This window comes from Martes martes (assembly GCF_963455335.1).
Source record: "Martes martes genome assembly, chromosome: 4".
Lineage (NCBI taxonomy): Eukaryota > Metazoa > Chordata > Mammalia > Carnivora > Mustelidae > Martes > Martes martes.
In genome coordinates this window covers 154,712,938-154,728,773 of record NC_137891.1, presented here as the reverse complement: position 1 = coordinate 154,728,773, position 15,836 = coordinate 154,712,938, and the positions used below count along the sequence as shown (strand labels likewise).

Sequence of the window (15,836 nt, the reverse complement as noted above, 5' to 3'; positions counted from 1 at the left end):
ACTGCTGCTGAGACCAAAAACCGCAATCTTCTGCAGGGAAACTTGGTAATAATTAACAAAATTACATATGTACTTAACTTTGGATGTAAAATTCCCACTTCTAAAACAATTCAAAAATACACATGCCACCAGGTAATCACTGTAGCAATGCTTGTAGTTGAAAAATACTAAAAAGAAAGTCCATTTTTTAATTTTTAAGATTTTATTTATCAAGAGACACAGAGAGAGCATGCACAAGCAAACGGGAGAGGAAAAGGGGGAGGGAGAAACAGGACTCAATCCCAGGATCCTGGGATCATGACCGGAGCTGAAGGAAGATGCTTAACCGACTGAGCTACCCAGGCGCCGCCTGGGAACAGTCTAAATACTCCTAAGTAGGAGAGCATTTACTAAACTATGGCACATTCACATAGTGGAGTACTATATAGCTATATAAGGAAAGATCTCTAGGACTGATCTGGAGTATTTCCAGTACATACTGTTAAGGGAAAAGAGAAACGTTCAAAAAAATACCTATAGCATGCTACCTTTCTACACTTCATATAAGAAAGAAATGTCATAAGAAAATAGAGACATGTTTACTCATCTGTGTAAAAGAAATACAAGAAAGGCAATCCAGTAACTAAAGAGATTGGTTATCTAAAGGAGATGGGTGGGAAAAGGGATAGGAAAAGGGGGGATTTGGGAACAGGGTGGCAGGAATGAGAATGGAGTAACTCTTCTTTGAGTATATACCTTTTCTATCTAATTAGGTCTGTTAAAGCCACAGTCATGTTTCAGATATCTAAAGAACAAATAAAGTCAACCAGAATTTGAAGCAACCCTCAAGTGGAATACAAATAGTAACAAATCAACCTAATGGTATTACAAATAAATAATATAACCACACAAGGCAACATGAAAGAAAATAACCTACCTAAATAACCATGGAAAAAGGTATTTTCATTGGATGTTGTAAGGCTAAAGATAAAAAGAACTGTAAACAAATGCACATACTCTAGTAAATCCATTTTAGAATTCTAAGCGATTCTGAAATTACTTGATGTGTACAGTAGAACAAATAATTAACTATAGTGTACATGAAAGCCAGGTTTCTCACTGTTGGGGAAAGAAGGTATAAATAAGAAAAAGGGAGGTGTTGGATTGGAATTGGAGGACTGGTATGAAGTCAAGGATTTTGAAATATAGACAGATAAGTTTAGACATAAATAAGGGTGTGTGTGTGTGTATCCTAAGAGGACCTAGGAGCACAGATACGAAGTAGCAATGCTATACCTACTGCTCAGATCTTGGTTTCTAAATACATTCTCTGATACCATTGCTCCTGGTTTCTGCAGTTGATTCCAGGGTTGGGGCTGGGAAAATACAAGATGAGCCTGGAACATCTTGTGGTACCAAAAAACAAGAACATGCTTGAAAAAGGATGAGGGCTTTTCTAAAAGAAACAGAAGCCAATCTAAAAGAGCTCCCAAGACAAAAAATTGAAACAATTTAAGCAAATAAAATAAATAATAGTTTGAACTATAATTCATAGAATAAAAGAAATGTCTGGGAATCTACACAGACATAAATAAATGAATACATAAGCAGAGAAGGAAAACAGCTTTTCCTTACAGAAAAAATCTGATTTACAAATGTAGAAGGAATGAGGAAAATACAAAATCATCAGTAGTCAAATACTATGGTAATCACCGTGACAGATATATCTATAGATGGATGCTTAAGTTAAAGGGAGAAAGATCAAAAAAAGAATATTTACAGAGTCTCAAGTATCTGCCTCAAGGTATTTATTCAATTACAAAGAGAAAATTTTTAACTTTATAGTGATAAAAACTAGCAGATGTCACGTTAACTGTTCAAAGTTAATAACGTGACATCATGTAACCCACTGATAGGATACACTGAGAGGGCAGGGCAGTAACACCTCTTTGTGGTAATCTTGCCAAAAATGCAAAACTTCAATTTAATTATGAGAAAGTAGCAGACAAACCAAAATTAAGAGATATTCTACAAAATAACTGACTCATCAAAAGTGTCAAAGTCATGAAAGACAAGAAAATAATGAGGATCTGTCACGGATTTGGACTAATAAGACACAACTAATAAACCAATGTGAAATCCTATATTGGTTCCTGGAACAGAAAAGTACATTATTGGAGAAACTGGTACAACCAGAATTTGCAGTTTAGTATACTAATGTAACAATGTTAATTTCCTGGGTTAGATCATTTTACTATGGTTATATAAGGTGTTAACATTAGGGAAACCTGGGTGAGCTCTACTATTTTCCTAACTTCTCTGTAAATCTAAATTTTCAAAATAAAAATGCTTAAAGCAAGATATGATTCTACATTTAGTTTCTTTTTCTCAAATAAAATTTGATTAAGAAGTTTGAGATTGGGGACGCCTGGGTGGCTCAGTTGGTTAAGCGGCTGCCTTCGTCTCAGGTCATGATCCCAGCGTCCTGGGATTGAGTCCCACATCGGGCTCCTTGCTCGGCGGGGAGCCTGCTTCTCAGTCTGCCTCTGCCTACCACTCTCTGCCTGTGCTCGCTCGCTCTCTCTCTAACAAATAAATAAATTAAAAAAAAATTAAAAAAAAAAAAAGAGAGAGAAGTTTGAGATTGGAGTGCCTAGATAGCTCAGTCGGGAAAGCGCCTGCCTTCAGCTCAGGTTGTGATCCCAGGGTCCTGGGACTGAGCCCCACATCAGATTCCGGGCTCGGTGGGGAGCGTGCTTCTCCCTCTGCCCCATCTGTGCTCTCTCTAATAAATACATAAAATCTTAAAAAAAAAAAAAAGGTCTGAGATCCTGAAGAAGGAATAACAACAAAAATATAACGCACAAATATTTTAACAATAAAATTTACAAATAGAGATTATTATAATCACCATTTAATATCTCAGACATAAAGACACACTGTTCTTAAAATCAGGAAGGAGCTCTCCAAGACATCCAGTTCATCCCTTCCTTAAAATGAAACTGCACTTAAACCAGTAAGGACCCCAGTGAATTATCCTAAACTCAAAAGAACTTCATTGAAATTATATTATATAATTTCCTCTAGTATCCAAATTTGGTATATTTAATTAAATACCAAGAATTAAATCTTAAAAAATATACATATATTTTTAGTATAGTTGACCTACAATGTTACATCAGTTTCAGGTATAACCAAGATTAAAACTTTTTTTTAAAGATTTATTTTATTTATTTGACAGAGGGAGACAGAGCACAAGCAGGAGAAAGGTAGAGCGAGAGGGAGAAGCAGGCTCCCCACTGAAAGTGAGCCCGAAGCAAGACCTGATCCCAGGACCCTGAGATCATTACCTGAGCTGAAGCAGACCTGTAACCAACTGAGCCACCCAGGCATCCCAAGTATTAAATCTTATACACAGGGGGAAAGTAATTGCTTAAAAACCTTGAGTGTAAGAAATATTTGCAAATTATGCATTTGATAAGGGATTAATATCTAAAATATATAAAGAATTCCAACTCAACAACAAAATACCGAGTAACCTAATTAATTAAAATGGGCAAAGGACATTTCTTTCCAAAGACAATATAAAATGGCCAACAGGTATATGAACAAATGCTCAACATCAGTAATCATGAGAAAAATGCAAATCAAAAACAATGAGCTATCGCCTCACACCCATTAAAACTGCTACTATAAAAAACCCTAGAAAATAATAAGTGTTGGCAAACAAAACCCTGTGCACTATTGGTGGGACTATAAAATGATTGAACCTATTCTGAAAAACAGGATGGAGGTTCCTCAAAAAGTTAAAAGTACAACTACCTTGTGATCCAGCAATCCCACTTCTGGGTATATATCCAAGAGGACCAAATGCAGAGTCTCAAAGAGATACCTGCACACCCATACTCACAGTAGCATTATTCACAATAGCCCACAGGTAGACGTAACCCGCATGTTCATTGATGGATGAATGGTTAAACAAAATGTGATATATACATACAATGGAATATTGTTCAGTTTTAGAAAGTAAAGAAATTCTGTCACATGCTACAACATAGATGAACCTTGAGGACATTACACTAAGTAAAATAAGGCACTCATAAAAAGACAGATACTGTATGATTCCACTTACATGAAGTATCTAAAGTAGTCAGAGAAACAGCAGAATGATGATTACTAGGGGAGGAGATGGGGCATAGTTCTTTAAAGGGGACAGAGTTTCAGATTTACAAGATGAAAAATGACTGAAGATCTGTTTTACAACAATATACATGACACTACCAAACTGTACCTTTAAACAGCATTAAGATGATAAATTTTATGTTATGTATTGTTTACCAAAACAACAAAACAAACAAAAACCTTAAATGATTTATTAAAACAAACACAATTGCTTATTCTGCCAACCGAAGCTCTCCAAAATTTGGTAGCCAATTTGTTTTTTCAGCGAATTTCTTATAATGTCTCCTGTTTTACTTTATATTCTGAACAAACTAGATTACTAATAATTTCTGAATTCAGCCCATATATTTTCAGAACAGTATAGTAATTCTCAATCTTGGCAGCACAGCAATATCACTTGTAAAGTTTAAAAAAAAATACAAGTGTTTGGACCTCACCCTTCAGAAATGCTGAACTTGTGAAGGGCCTGGATATCTGTCTGTATTTTCAAATGCCATAGACTCGAGGATTACTGCTCTAATGCATCTAAACTGGCACACTCTTGTCAAACTATCCTATCTATCCTCAAAGGGTCACTTTATTTTATTTATTTTTATTATTCTTTTTTAAAGATTTTATTTATTTATTTGACAGACAGAGATCACAAGTAGTCAGAGAGGCAGGCAGAGAGAGAGGAGGAAGCAGGCTCCACGAGGAGCAGAGAGCCTAATGCCGGGTTTGATCCCAGGACCCTGAGATCATGACCTGAGCTGAAGGCAGAGGCTTAACCCACTGAGCCACCCAGGTGCCCCAAAGATCTTATTCTTTTTTGTCGTTGTTGTTAAATTTTTCTTAATTTTTTTATTATGTTCAATTAGCCAACATATAGTACAACATTAGTTTTTGACGTAGTGATCAATGATTCATCAGTTGCATACAACACCCAGTGCTCATCACAACACGTGCCCTCCTTTTTTTTTTTTTTAATATTTCTTTTCAGTGTAACAGTATTCAATGTTTTTGCACCACACCCAGTGCTCCATGCAATACGTGCCCTCCTTAATACCCACCACCTGGCTCCCCCAACCTCCCACCCCCCGCCCCTTCAAAACCCTCAGGTTGTTTTTCAGAGTCCATAGTCTCTCATGGTTCACCTCCCCTTCCAATTTCCCTCAACTCCCTTCTCCTCTCCATCTCCCCATGTCCTCCGTGTTATTTCTTATGCTCCACAAATAAGTGAAACCATATGATAATTGACTCTCTCTGCTTGACTTATTTCACTCAGCATAATCTCTTCCAGTCCCGTCCATGTTGATACAAAAGTTGGGTATTCATCCTTTCTGATGGAGGCATAATACTCCATAGTGTATATGGACCACATCTTCCTTATCCATTCATCCGTTGAAGGGCATCTTGGTTCTTTCCACAGTTTGGCGACCGTGGCCATTGCTGCTATAAACATTGGGGTACAGATGGCCCTTCTTTTCACTACATCTGTATCTTTGGGGTAAATACCCAGTAGTGCAATGGCAGGGTCATAGGGAAGCTCTATTTTTAATTTCTTGAGGAATCTCCACACTGTTCTCCAAAGTGGCTGCACCAACTTGCATTCCCACCAACAGTGTAAGAGGGTTCCCCTTTCTCCACATCCTCTCCAACACATGTTGTTTCCTGTCTTGCTAATTTTGGCCATTCTTACTGGTGTAAGGTAGTATCTCAAGTAATCTCTATACCCAATGTGGGGCTTGAACTTACAACTTACAAAAGATCAAGAGTCACATGCTATACTGAATGAGCTGGCTAGGCACCCTAAAACAAAATTTTAAAAGATGATTCTAATATGACAAGTATTAGTAGGTAGGGCCAAAGTATGACTTCCAAAGAAAAATTGGATTTTTTTCAAATGCAAGTCTCTATAAATACCACATACCACTGCTCTTCACTGGGAAAAAGCTTTCAGTTACCAATTACGCTTTGAGGCAAATAAATTTATCCCTCACAGACTGCTTTAACATCAGAAAGAAGATTCAGGAAGACTATCCAAGGGAGACAGGGAACCGAGGTGGCTAGGTGCCATGTATGAACACTCAGCAGTGGAAAGCACAGCATGAGTCAGATCACATATTTGGTATGGACACTGGGGAGTGTATGTGCTATGGTGAGTGCTGTGAAATGTGTAAGTCTAATGACTCACAGACCTGTACCCCTGGGCAAATAATACATTATATATTAATTTTTAAAAATCACATATTTGGGAAGAATCCTATAGAAGCACTAAAAACACTATGGACAACAATGAAGATGGTATTTAGTCCAAATCAGTACATTATGCTGAAGATCAGATTTACAACTAGTTATGTGTTGGGATCAATAGAGCTAGGTGCCCCGAAAAAGCAATCAACTACATTCTACCAATTAACTCAGGTTTCTCAATTAAAAACCACAATGGACTGGAGATGTTCAAGTTCTGATTAAGAAACTATTTCAGGGGGAAACCCCCATAATTCTAGAAAGAAGTCTACAGTTTACAGAAGTCAAGAAGGATAAATAAGAACAACCATAGTTAGTTCCTTTTTGTTCTCTGCTATTTCTTAAGTTTTTTAAAAATCTATTTAAGTAATCTCTACACTCAGTGTGGGGCTTAAATTCACGACCCCAAGATCAACAGTAACATGTTCTTCCGCCTGAGCCAGCCAGGCACTCTTTTTCTCAGTTTCTATAATTATTCCAAATAAAATGTGGACTTATCCTGGGGCTCACCTTAAATTGCTCTTCCTTGCATTGAACTCATATGAAATAGGTAACATGGGACCCATACACTGAGTCGAGTTCTAAAGATACAGAAACGAATATGATCCCTGTCCTATAGGAATCCAATTTAATGGGGGAGACATATTTACAAACCTTTTTTAATACATTGTGGTACATACTATGAGAATTGTATGATTAAAACATATACTATACTGAGCAAAGGGGATGTTTCTAGTTTTCTGGAGGAATATGTTTATTGTTTTAATCACTATGGTAATCAGAATAATTTAAAATGACAAATATTAGAGGCACAAAGAAATAGAAAAGCATTTCATGCTCATGGATTGGGAGAACAAACATTGTTAAAAATGTCCATACTACTACTCAGAGCAATCTACACATTTAATGCGATCCCCGTCAAAATATCACCAGTAATTCTCACAGAGCTAGACCAAATAATCCTAAAATCTGTATGGAACCACAACAGATCCTGAATTTCCAAAGAAATTCTGAAAAAGAAAAACAAAACTGGGGGCATCACGATTTTGGATTTCAAGCCAGCTGCAGTCATCAAGACAGCATACTGGCACAAAAACAGACACAATTATCAATGGAATAGAATAGACAACCCAGAAATGGACCCACAACTATACAGTCAACTAATCTTTGAGAAAGCAGGAAAGACTATCCATATATGGAAAAGACAGTCTCTTCAACAAATGGTGTTGGGAAAACTGGATGGCAACATGCAGAAGAATGAAATTGGACCACTTTCTTACACGAGACACAAAAAGAAATTCAAGATGGACGAAAGACCTAAATGTGAGACAGGAAGCCATCAAAATCCTAGAGGAGAACACAGGCAGAAACCTCTTTGACCTCGGCCATAGGAACTTCTTCCTAGACACATCACCACAGCCAAGGAAACGAAAGCAAAAATGAACCATTCAGACTTCATCAAGATAAAAAGCTTCTGCACAGCGAAGGAAACAATCAACGAAACTCAAAGGCGGCCTATGGAATAGGAGAAGATATTTGCAGATGACATATCAGATAAAGGTTAGCATCCAAAATCTACAAAGAATTTATCAAACTCAACATCCAAAAAACAAAATAACCAAGTTAAGAAATGGACAGAAGACATGAATAGACACTTTTCCAAAAAAGACACCCAGATGGCTAAAGACACATGAAAGGATGCTCAATAATAATACCCATCATCAGGGAAATACAAATCAAAACCAGGATGAGATACCACCCCACACCTGTCAGAATGGCTAAAATTAACAACACAAGAAACAATAGGTGTTGGCAAGGATGTGGAGAAAGGGGAACCCTCCTGAACTGTTGGTAGGAATGCAAACTGGTGCCATCCCTCTGGAGAACAGTATGAAGGTTCTTCAAAATGTTAAAAATAGGACTACCCTGGGGTGCCTGGGTGGCTCAGTGCGTTAAGCCTCTGCCTTCGGCTCAGGTCACAAGTCCTGCGATCGAGCCCTGCATCAGGCTCTTTGTTCGGCAGGGAACCTGCTTCCCCCTCTCACTCTGCCTGACTCTCTGCCTACTTGTGATTTCTGTCTGTCAAATAAACAAATAAAATCTTAAAAAAAAAAAATAGAACTACCCTATGATCAAGAAATAACATTACCAGGTATTCACCCAAAGGATAAAAAATACAGATTTGAAGGGGTAGATGCACCCCAATGTTTACGGCAGCATTATCAACAACAGCCAAACTATAAAGATTGACTGATGAATGGATAAAGATGTGGTACACACAAACACAAACACACACACACACACACACACACACACACACATTATTTAGCCATCAAAAAGAATGAAATCTTGTCATTTACAGTGACACAGATGGATCTAGAGTGTATTATGGTAAGTGAAATAAGTCAGCCAGAGAAAGACAAATACTATATGATCTTATTCATATGTGGGATTTAAGAAAGAAAACAGATGAGGGGCACCTGGGTGGCTCAGTCTTTAAGCGGCTGCCTTCAGCTTGGGTCATGATCCCAGGGTCCTAAGATCGAGCCCCGCATAGGACTCCCTGCTCATTGAGAAGCCTGCTTCTCCCTCTCCCACTTCCCCTTGTTTGTGTTCCCTCTCTCGCTGTGTCTCTCTCTGTCAAATAAATAAAATCTTAAAGAAAGAAAGAAAGAAAGATGAATATACGGGAAGGAGGAAAAGAAAAAAGGAGAGAGGGAAACGAGCCCTAAGAGACTCTTAACAGAGAACAAAGTGAGGGTTGATGGAGGTGTGTAGGTGGGGGATGGGCTAGATGGGTGATGGGTATTAAGGAGGACATTTGCTGTGATGAGCACTGGGTGTTGTATATAAGCGATGAATCACTGAATTCTTCTCCAGAAATCAATATTGCATTGAATGTTAACTACCTAAACTTTAAAATAAAAAAATAAAAATAAAATGCACCTTTAAAGTATCAGGCAAAAAAAAAAGGTCAAATATTATCACAAGTCTTATAATTAAAAAAAAAAAATCAGTTGTCTGCCCCATGCCACCCCACCACCAAATTCACCTCTTTTAACTGTTACCTATGGTGTTTTACACTACATCATTCCTCTACCTTCAAATTTATTCTGTTTATTCTGCACCTGATTCCTTTTAGCACTTCCGCAAGTCTAAGCTCCTTCATCTCACTTGGATTGGCTTTTACTATACTGACCAGTTTCCCTACTTCCACTCTAAACTCCTTCCGTTCATTTGCCACAGAACAGCTATTTAAAAAATGAAAATACAGATCATACCACTCTTTTGTCTAAAATCCTCCCTGGATTTAGTGAGCATAGAATAAATTCAGAGCTCCTTTCTACATCCTACAAAGCTCCCACATAATTTGGCTTCTGCCTATATCCCTGACCCCATTTCCTATAAGCATGCTCTCTTGAGCACTTTCTCTCTCTCCAACCTGCACTCCCCCCCCACCCCTGCCTCCCTGTCTGTCACTGTTTCTAGCCACAACGGCTTTCCTAATTGTTTCCTGAACTGTCACGCTCCTGCACAACTCAGGTCTATACATGCCATTTCTTCTACCAGGAACACTCTTCAGATTTTCTCAGAGCTGGCTCCTTCTCATCATTCTAGTCACTGCTCAAATGTTACCAGCTTAGGGAAGGCTTCCTTTATCATCCCCTACTTAATATATCCTTCGCTCCCATGCCACCAACCGGTTACACTCCATTTGATCACCCTGGTTTATTTTCTTCAGAGCAGCTGTCATTACATGAAATTAAATTATTTGTTATTTATATGGTTATTATTTGTCATGGGAACAAGTCATGGAAATTCCATGAAGTTAGCAGCTTTTCCTAACCTACTACTCAATCTCTAGGGCCTAGTTCTGTGGCAGCTTTTATTAGAAGCTCAAAGATATTTGAATTTCTTAAAGATCTAAATTACTTTGAAATCCTTGTTTAATAAAAAAAAATCTTCAGGAAAATTTTCAAACACAGGCAAAAACAGTATAACAAACCATTATACACAGTTTTAAAAATTACCTAATTTTTAAATTAGGTACCTGGGTGGCTCAGTCAGTTGAGCAGCCGACTCTTGATTTTGGCTCAGGTCATGATCTCAATGTCCTGGAATTGAGCCCCATATGTAGGACTCTGCACTCAGCACGGAATCAACTTGGGGTTCTCTCTCTCCCTCTCTCTCTGCCCCAAGCCTCCCCTGACCCCACCCTGCTCACATGCACTCTTGCTCTAAAATAAATGAGTAAATCTTTTAAAAAAATTACCTACTTATAATCAGTCTTACTCCAATTACACCCCTAGTCATTTCATCTCCCACCAGCTATTTTTTTTCTCCCCAGGTTACTTTAAATCTCAGAAATAAATTCTTATATATGTATAATTGCAATATGGAGAATCTTTAAAAATTTACAAAATTCAGGGCCCCATCTCCATCTAGGGCCTAGTTTCAGAATCTCTACAGTGAGGTCTAAGCATATGTATGTCTGAAATTTTCTTCAGATGTTCTGATTCAGCTAGACTGTAACAAACCAATGACTGACATCTTGGAACAGTTCTAGGAGGACCGCAGTTGTCAGTTACGTAAGAACTGTATCAGGAAAGACACTACTGAAAATACCATTTACAAAACAGTTTCTGAGTTAAAGCACCAAAAGAATATTAGAACTTAAAAAGAAAAAAAGGAGGATGAATGTTGAATCAAAAACACCTTACTTGGATACAGAAAGTGGTTGATTAAATTCTTCCACAGCAATGTTGCTTTCTTCAAAGCTGGGAATATCAACTGCTTTCAATGAAGACGCGCTACCTGGCGGACTTGTGACTCCATTATTAATATCAACAGAAAAATTCATGTCCTCACTGGAAATCTTGGTATCATCTTGCCTCAGCTGAGATTCAGGCTCTTGATCATCACCTGTGGCATTCCAAAACAAGCTGGCACCTAGAAGTTAAATGATTAACCACATACTGAAACAAACATCCTATTATAAAAATAATCCTCTGACAAACCTCTAAGTAAGACTAACTGTATTGTTTTAACATAATTACCTAGAAATGTTTTCAGATTATCTCTTCTCAGAAATGCCATAAAGAGGTAAGGTGAAAAGCCAGAGGACTGGTGTATAAGGTGGAGCCTCAGTGGCTCAGCTGGCTAACTGACTCTTGGTTTCAGCTCAGATCATGGTATTAAGGTCGGGAGTTCAAGGACATAGCGCTCTACACTGGGCACAGAGCCTACTTAAAAAAGAATAAACAACAAAAAACAAAAAACAACCTGGGTCGAATGGTACAGGGGACATTCTGGGCCCTGTCTCTTCAAGAGGTATGGCTCTCAAATGATGTGTTTCACATATAAAGATTCTGAATACAATTTAGGGTGTATGTGTGTGTACAGAAAATTGCTCTTCTGAAAAACAAGGGAAAACGTATAAAATAATGAGTCCCTAGGCTCTCTGATTTCTATCTTTAAACACAATATTTATGAGAATATTCAGGGACATATCAGACATATGTTGTATCAGCAATTATTTAAAAATCAAATGTTTGGGTGCTCCGGTTGGCACAGTCAGTTAAGCATCCAACTCTTGGTTTCGGCTCAGGTCATGAGATGGAGCCCCATGACTGGCGCCGTACTCAGTGAGAAGCCTGCTTGAGACTCTCTCTCCCTCTGCCCCACCCCCAAAGCTCACATGCACGTATGCTCTCTCTATCTCTTTCAAATAAATTTTAAAAATCTTTAAAAAAAAGGAAAAAGAAAGGACAATTATGACAAAGTTAGGTAAGTGCTGCTACTCTTCTGGAATATTTACCAATACATACCTTCAGGAAATTAAGTAACATTGCAGAATAAACATGTTTTAAAAGCCATTTAGTTCTAACAATTATTAATAATGCTTTTTTCTGCATTTAAGTAATAACTACCCCAGGTCATCCAAGTTGAATAACTGAATATGAGTCTATGAGGTTTCAAAATAATTTCAGAATATCAGCTTAAACATGTAAATGACTTCATTCAATTATCTTTGAGTCAGCACACATTATGATTTCGGCATCATGTTAGCTAATGACATACAATTGTGGAATAAGGCAATGTTCAAGATCCTAAAAGCTTGTAGTCTAGGAACAGATTCAGATGAGAAGCAACTGTAATATAATAAAAGCACAGTTTATAGGAGGAAACTGCACTTTTTTGATATGTTTGGTATGTATGTTTGGTTAGCTAACAATATCCACAGCTCCTTGTCCACCACCCCTCTACAACATACACAAACTTCCCCTGGAAACTGTCACCCCCGCAATTAACAGAGGTGAGACTCCAGCAGATATGTCCCTATTACATGCTTCTCAACCCCCTCACCATTGAACCAGGGATTAAACCCTAATCCAAACTAGACCCTTCAGGTTCTCCGCAATTTGAAACAAGACAGAAGGAGAGTAACTTGGTTTGTTTACATGGCTAAAACTGTGTAACACATACACTTTGGAACTTTGGGTGAGCTACAAAAACTGAGTAGAAAAACTGAGTAAAACGGCCATCTAGTTGGATAGCCCTAATGGTATTCTAGCCTCTAGTTCTAGTTTTTTCCTGAAGTCAGCCCCACTCTTGGCCTTGGTTCTCATGAAACAACTTCATATCCTTCCAGTCAATTCCCCTTCCTTACTTAAATTATTTCAAAGTGGTTTACATTACTTGCAGCCAAAGAATCTTGACTAATACTCAGTAATATCTGACTTATAAATGTACAAAGGGTTCTTCCTTCTCTCCTTCCTTGCTCCCCTCTCCAAGGGCAGTTAACAAATGGGTTCAGAGATAGAATATAGAAATCTGCCTTCCTTCCTTTTCTCCCTCTCAAATATTTATTCTCCAGGTTCAAATCTTCATCTGTTACTTCTACTAGTCTTAGGTCATCATCCCATCTCCACTCCTCAAATGTTTTGGTTTCACCATCTTCATTTCCCAAAGCAGCTCAAATGCAATAGATATTTAGACTGAACTCCTCCTCTCTCTTTTGCTTCTTCTCTAACTTGCCTTCCCTAGGTCCTCTAAGCTGAAAATCCTGGAGTAACTTTTATTTTCATTTTTAATAAACTTTTAATGTTAGAATAATTCTAGATTTATAGAGAAGATAAGAAAGAGTTCCTATATACTCCTCACGAGTTTCACCTGACATTAATATCTTACATTACCATGGCACATTTTTCAAAATCAAGAAACCAATATTGGTGCATTACAATTAATTAAATCTCCAGGCTTTATTTGGATTTCACTGATTTTTTCACTAATGTCCTTTTTTCTGTTCCAGGATCTAAACAAGTAACTTCAGAATCCTACCTATTCCAACTGCCACATCCAATTAGTTAACCAAATCTTATCAACACCTTACACAACTCTTTCTCTTCATTCTTACCACCATCACCCTATGTACTAGGCGTCTTGCTAGATCTTGGGGACATTCTTGAAGATCTCATGGTGTGGTGGTGATCAAACATGTGAACAAATATAGGCCATTACAGGGGCACCTGGGTGGCTCAGTGGGTTAAGCCTCTGTCTTTGGCTCAGGTCATGATCTCAGAGTCGTGGGATCGAGCCCCGCATCGGGCTCTCTGCTCAGCGGGGAGCCTGCTCCTCCCCCCTCTCTCTGCCTGCCTCTCTGCCTACCTCTCTGCCTACTTGTGATCTTAATCTCTCTGTCAAATAAATAAATAAAATCTAAAAAAAAAAAATATATATATATATATATAGGCCATTACATTATTAATTGATTTTTTAAAGGCCTTTAATGTTGCTTACCGAATAAAGGAGACATTCCTTTTTGAAAGATGTAATAAAGGCTCTCCTTTGTAGTCCTAAAATCGGACAGTACTAGACAATTCAGGGCTCTGTGTTTTGTCACTGTGACCCTACTGTTTTCCCTACCCATCCTGTTCTGCCATCTCTCCATTCCACCTCCTAAAACCCTACACATCCTTCAAGGCCCAAAATCAATAACACTGCATAGATAAAACAAACCTTCCCTGATCCCTCAAACCACAGATGACTATTCTTATAAGAACTGTGTCCAGGGATGCCTGGGTGGCTCAGTCATTAAGAGTCTGCCTCTGGCTCGGGTCATGATACCAGGGTTTTGGGAATGAGCCCTGAGTAGGGCTCCCTGCTCAGCAGGAACCTGCTTTTCCCTCTCCCACTCCCCCTACTTGTGTTCCCTCTGTCACTGCGTCTGTCAAATAAATAAATAAACTCTTAAAAAAAAAAAAAAAGAACTGGGTCCAGTCTAGGAAAGAAGCAAAAACAAAGTATCATGTCATGTGGTCTCCCATTTGTTTTCTGACACAGTTCTTTCATAAAGAGTAAAATTACACAAAGACTTAAACAAGTGATACTCTCTTCACCCTGGCTTTGGTTCTGTTTGTACCATGCACCACTTTCAAAGCAAAAAATTTAAAAGTGATATGAAAAGAATTTTTTTTTAATTCCTTACAAATTAAAAGAGAAGGAAATTACCTGTGCTCACAGCAATGCTTACACTTTTTCTCATGTGCAAGCCAGGGGAAGACTGTGCTTCCATGGAAACCAGCTCCATCTGTCTTGCAGCTTGCACCGTGTCTTCAGCAGAGGTTGTCTTAGGGGAACAGGGCTGTAGAGACTGTGCTTCCAACAAACGCTGAATCTGTATTAGTTAAAAACATATTTTAAACTGGCAGTGAAGTAATCAACCAAATTGGCGGTGGAGTTAAAAATGAATTACAAAGTGCCCCAATCATAAATAACTGACTTTTAACTCTATTTTCTCACAATTCAGTTAGATCATACCATAAAACTTATTCAATGCAGAAATCACTATCCTTCGTTATTAAGAAGCACTTAAGTAGACTAAGTGCAAATTTTATTTATTTTTTTAAAGTAAACTCTAGGGGCACCTGGGTGACTGAGTCATTAAGCATCTGCCTTCGCTCAGGTTATGATCCCAGGGTCCTGGGATCGAGCCCCATACAGGGCTCCCTTCTCAGCGGGAAGCTTGCTTCTCCCTTTCCCACTCCCCATGCTTGTGTTCCCTCTCTTGTTGTGTCTCTGTCTGTCAAGTAAATAATCTTTAAGGAAAAAAAAAGTAAATTCTATGCCCGATGTGGGGCTCTTAGAACCTGAGATCAAGAGTTGCATGTTCTACTGACTGAGCCAGCCAGGTGTCCCATAGCTAAGTGTAAATTTAAAAGTAAAAACATAAAGGCATTTAAACTGGCATTTATAAATTGACACTTGTGTAAAAAAGCCTGAATGTTAACACTTCAAATCAGTATTTCATTCCTCTTCCACTTACAAATAAAAATCAAGGTAAGAGCTATATTTTAACTCCTTACCAAATAGTGAACATTTTTGCACAAAGTTCTTCTTATAAAGGGTAATCAGAATAGTCCATGTTTGGCCATGCTAAAACTGGA

At 38.2% G+C, this 15,836-nt stretch overlaps 1 protein-coding gene across 1 annotated transcript in view; it reads right to left on the bottom strand.

The window, feature by feature from the left end:
* STIL (STIL centriolar assembly protein) overlaps positions 1-15,836 on the bottom strand; it is a 72,700-nt gene that overhangs the window by 21,181 nt on the left and 35,683 nt on the right. The window contains exons 12-13 of the mRNA XM_080802751.1: positions 14,902-15,067; positions 11,112-11,340 (exon numbers count right to left, since the gene is read on the bottom strand). Coding sequence (XP_080658877.1) covers positions 11,112-11,340; positions 14,902-15,067 — 395 coding nt within the window. The remainder of the gene's footprint in view (positions 1-11,111; positions 11,341-14,901; positions 15,068-15,836) is intronic.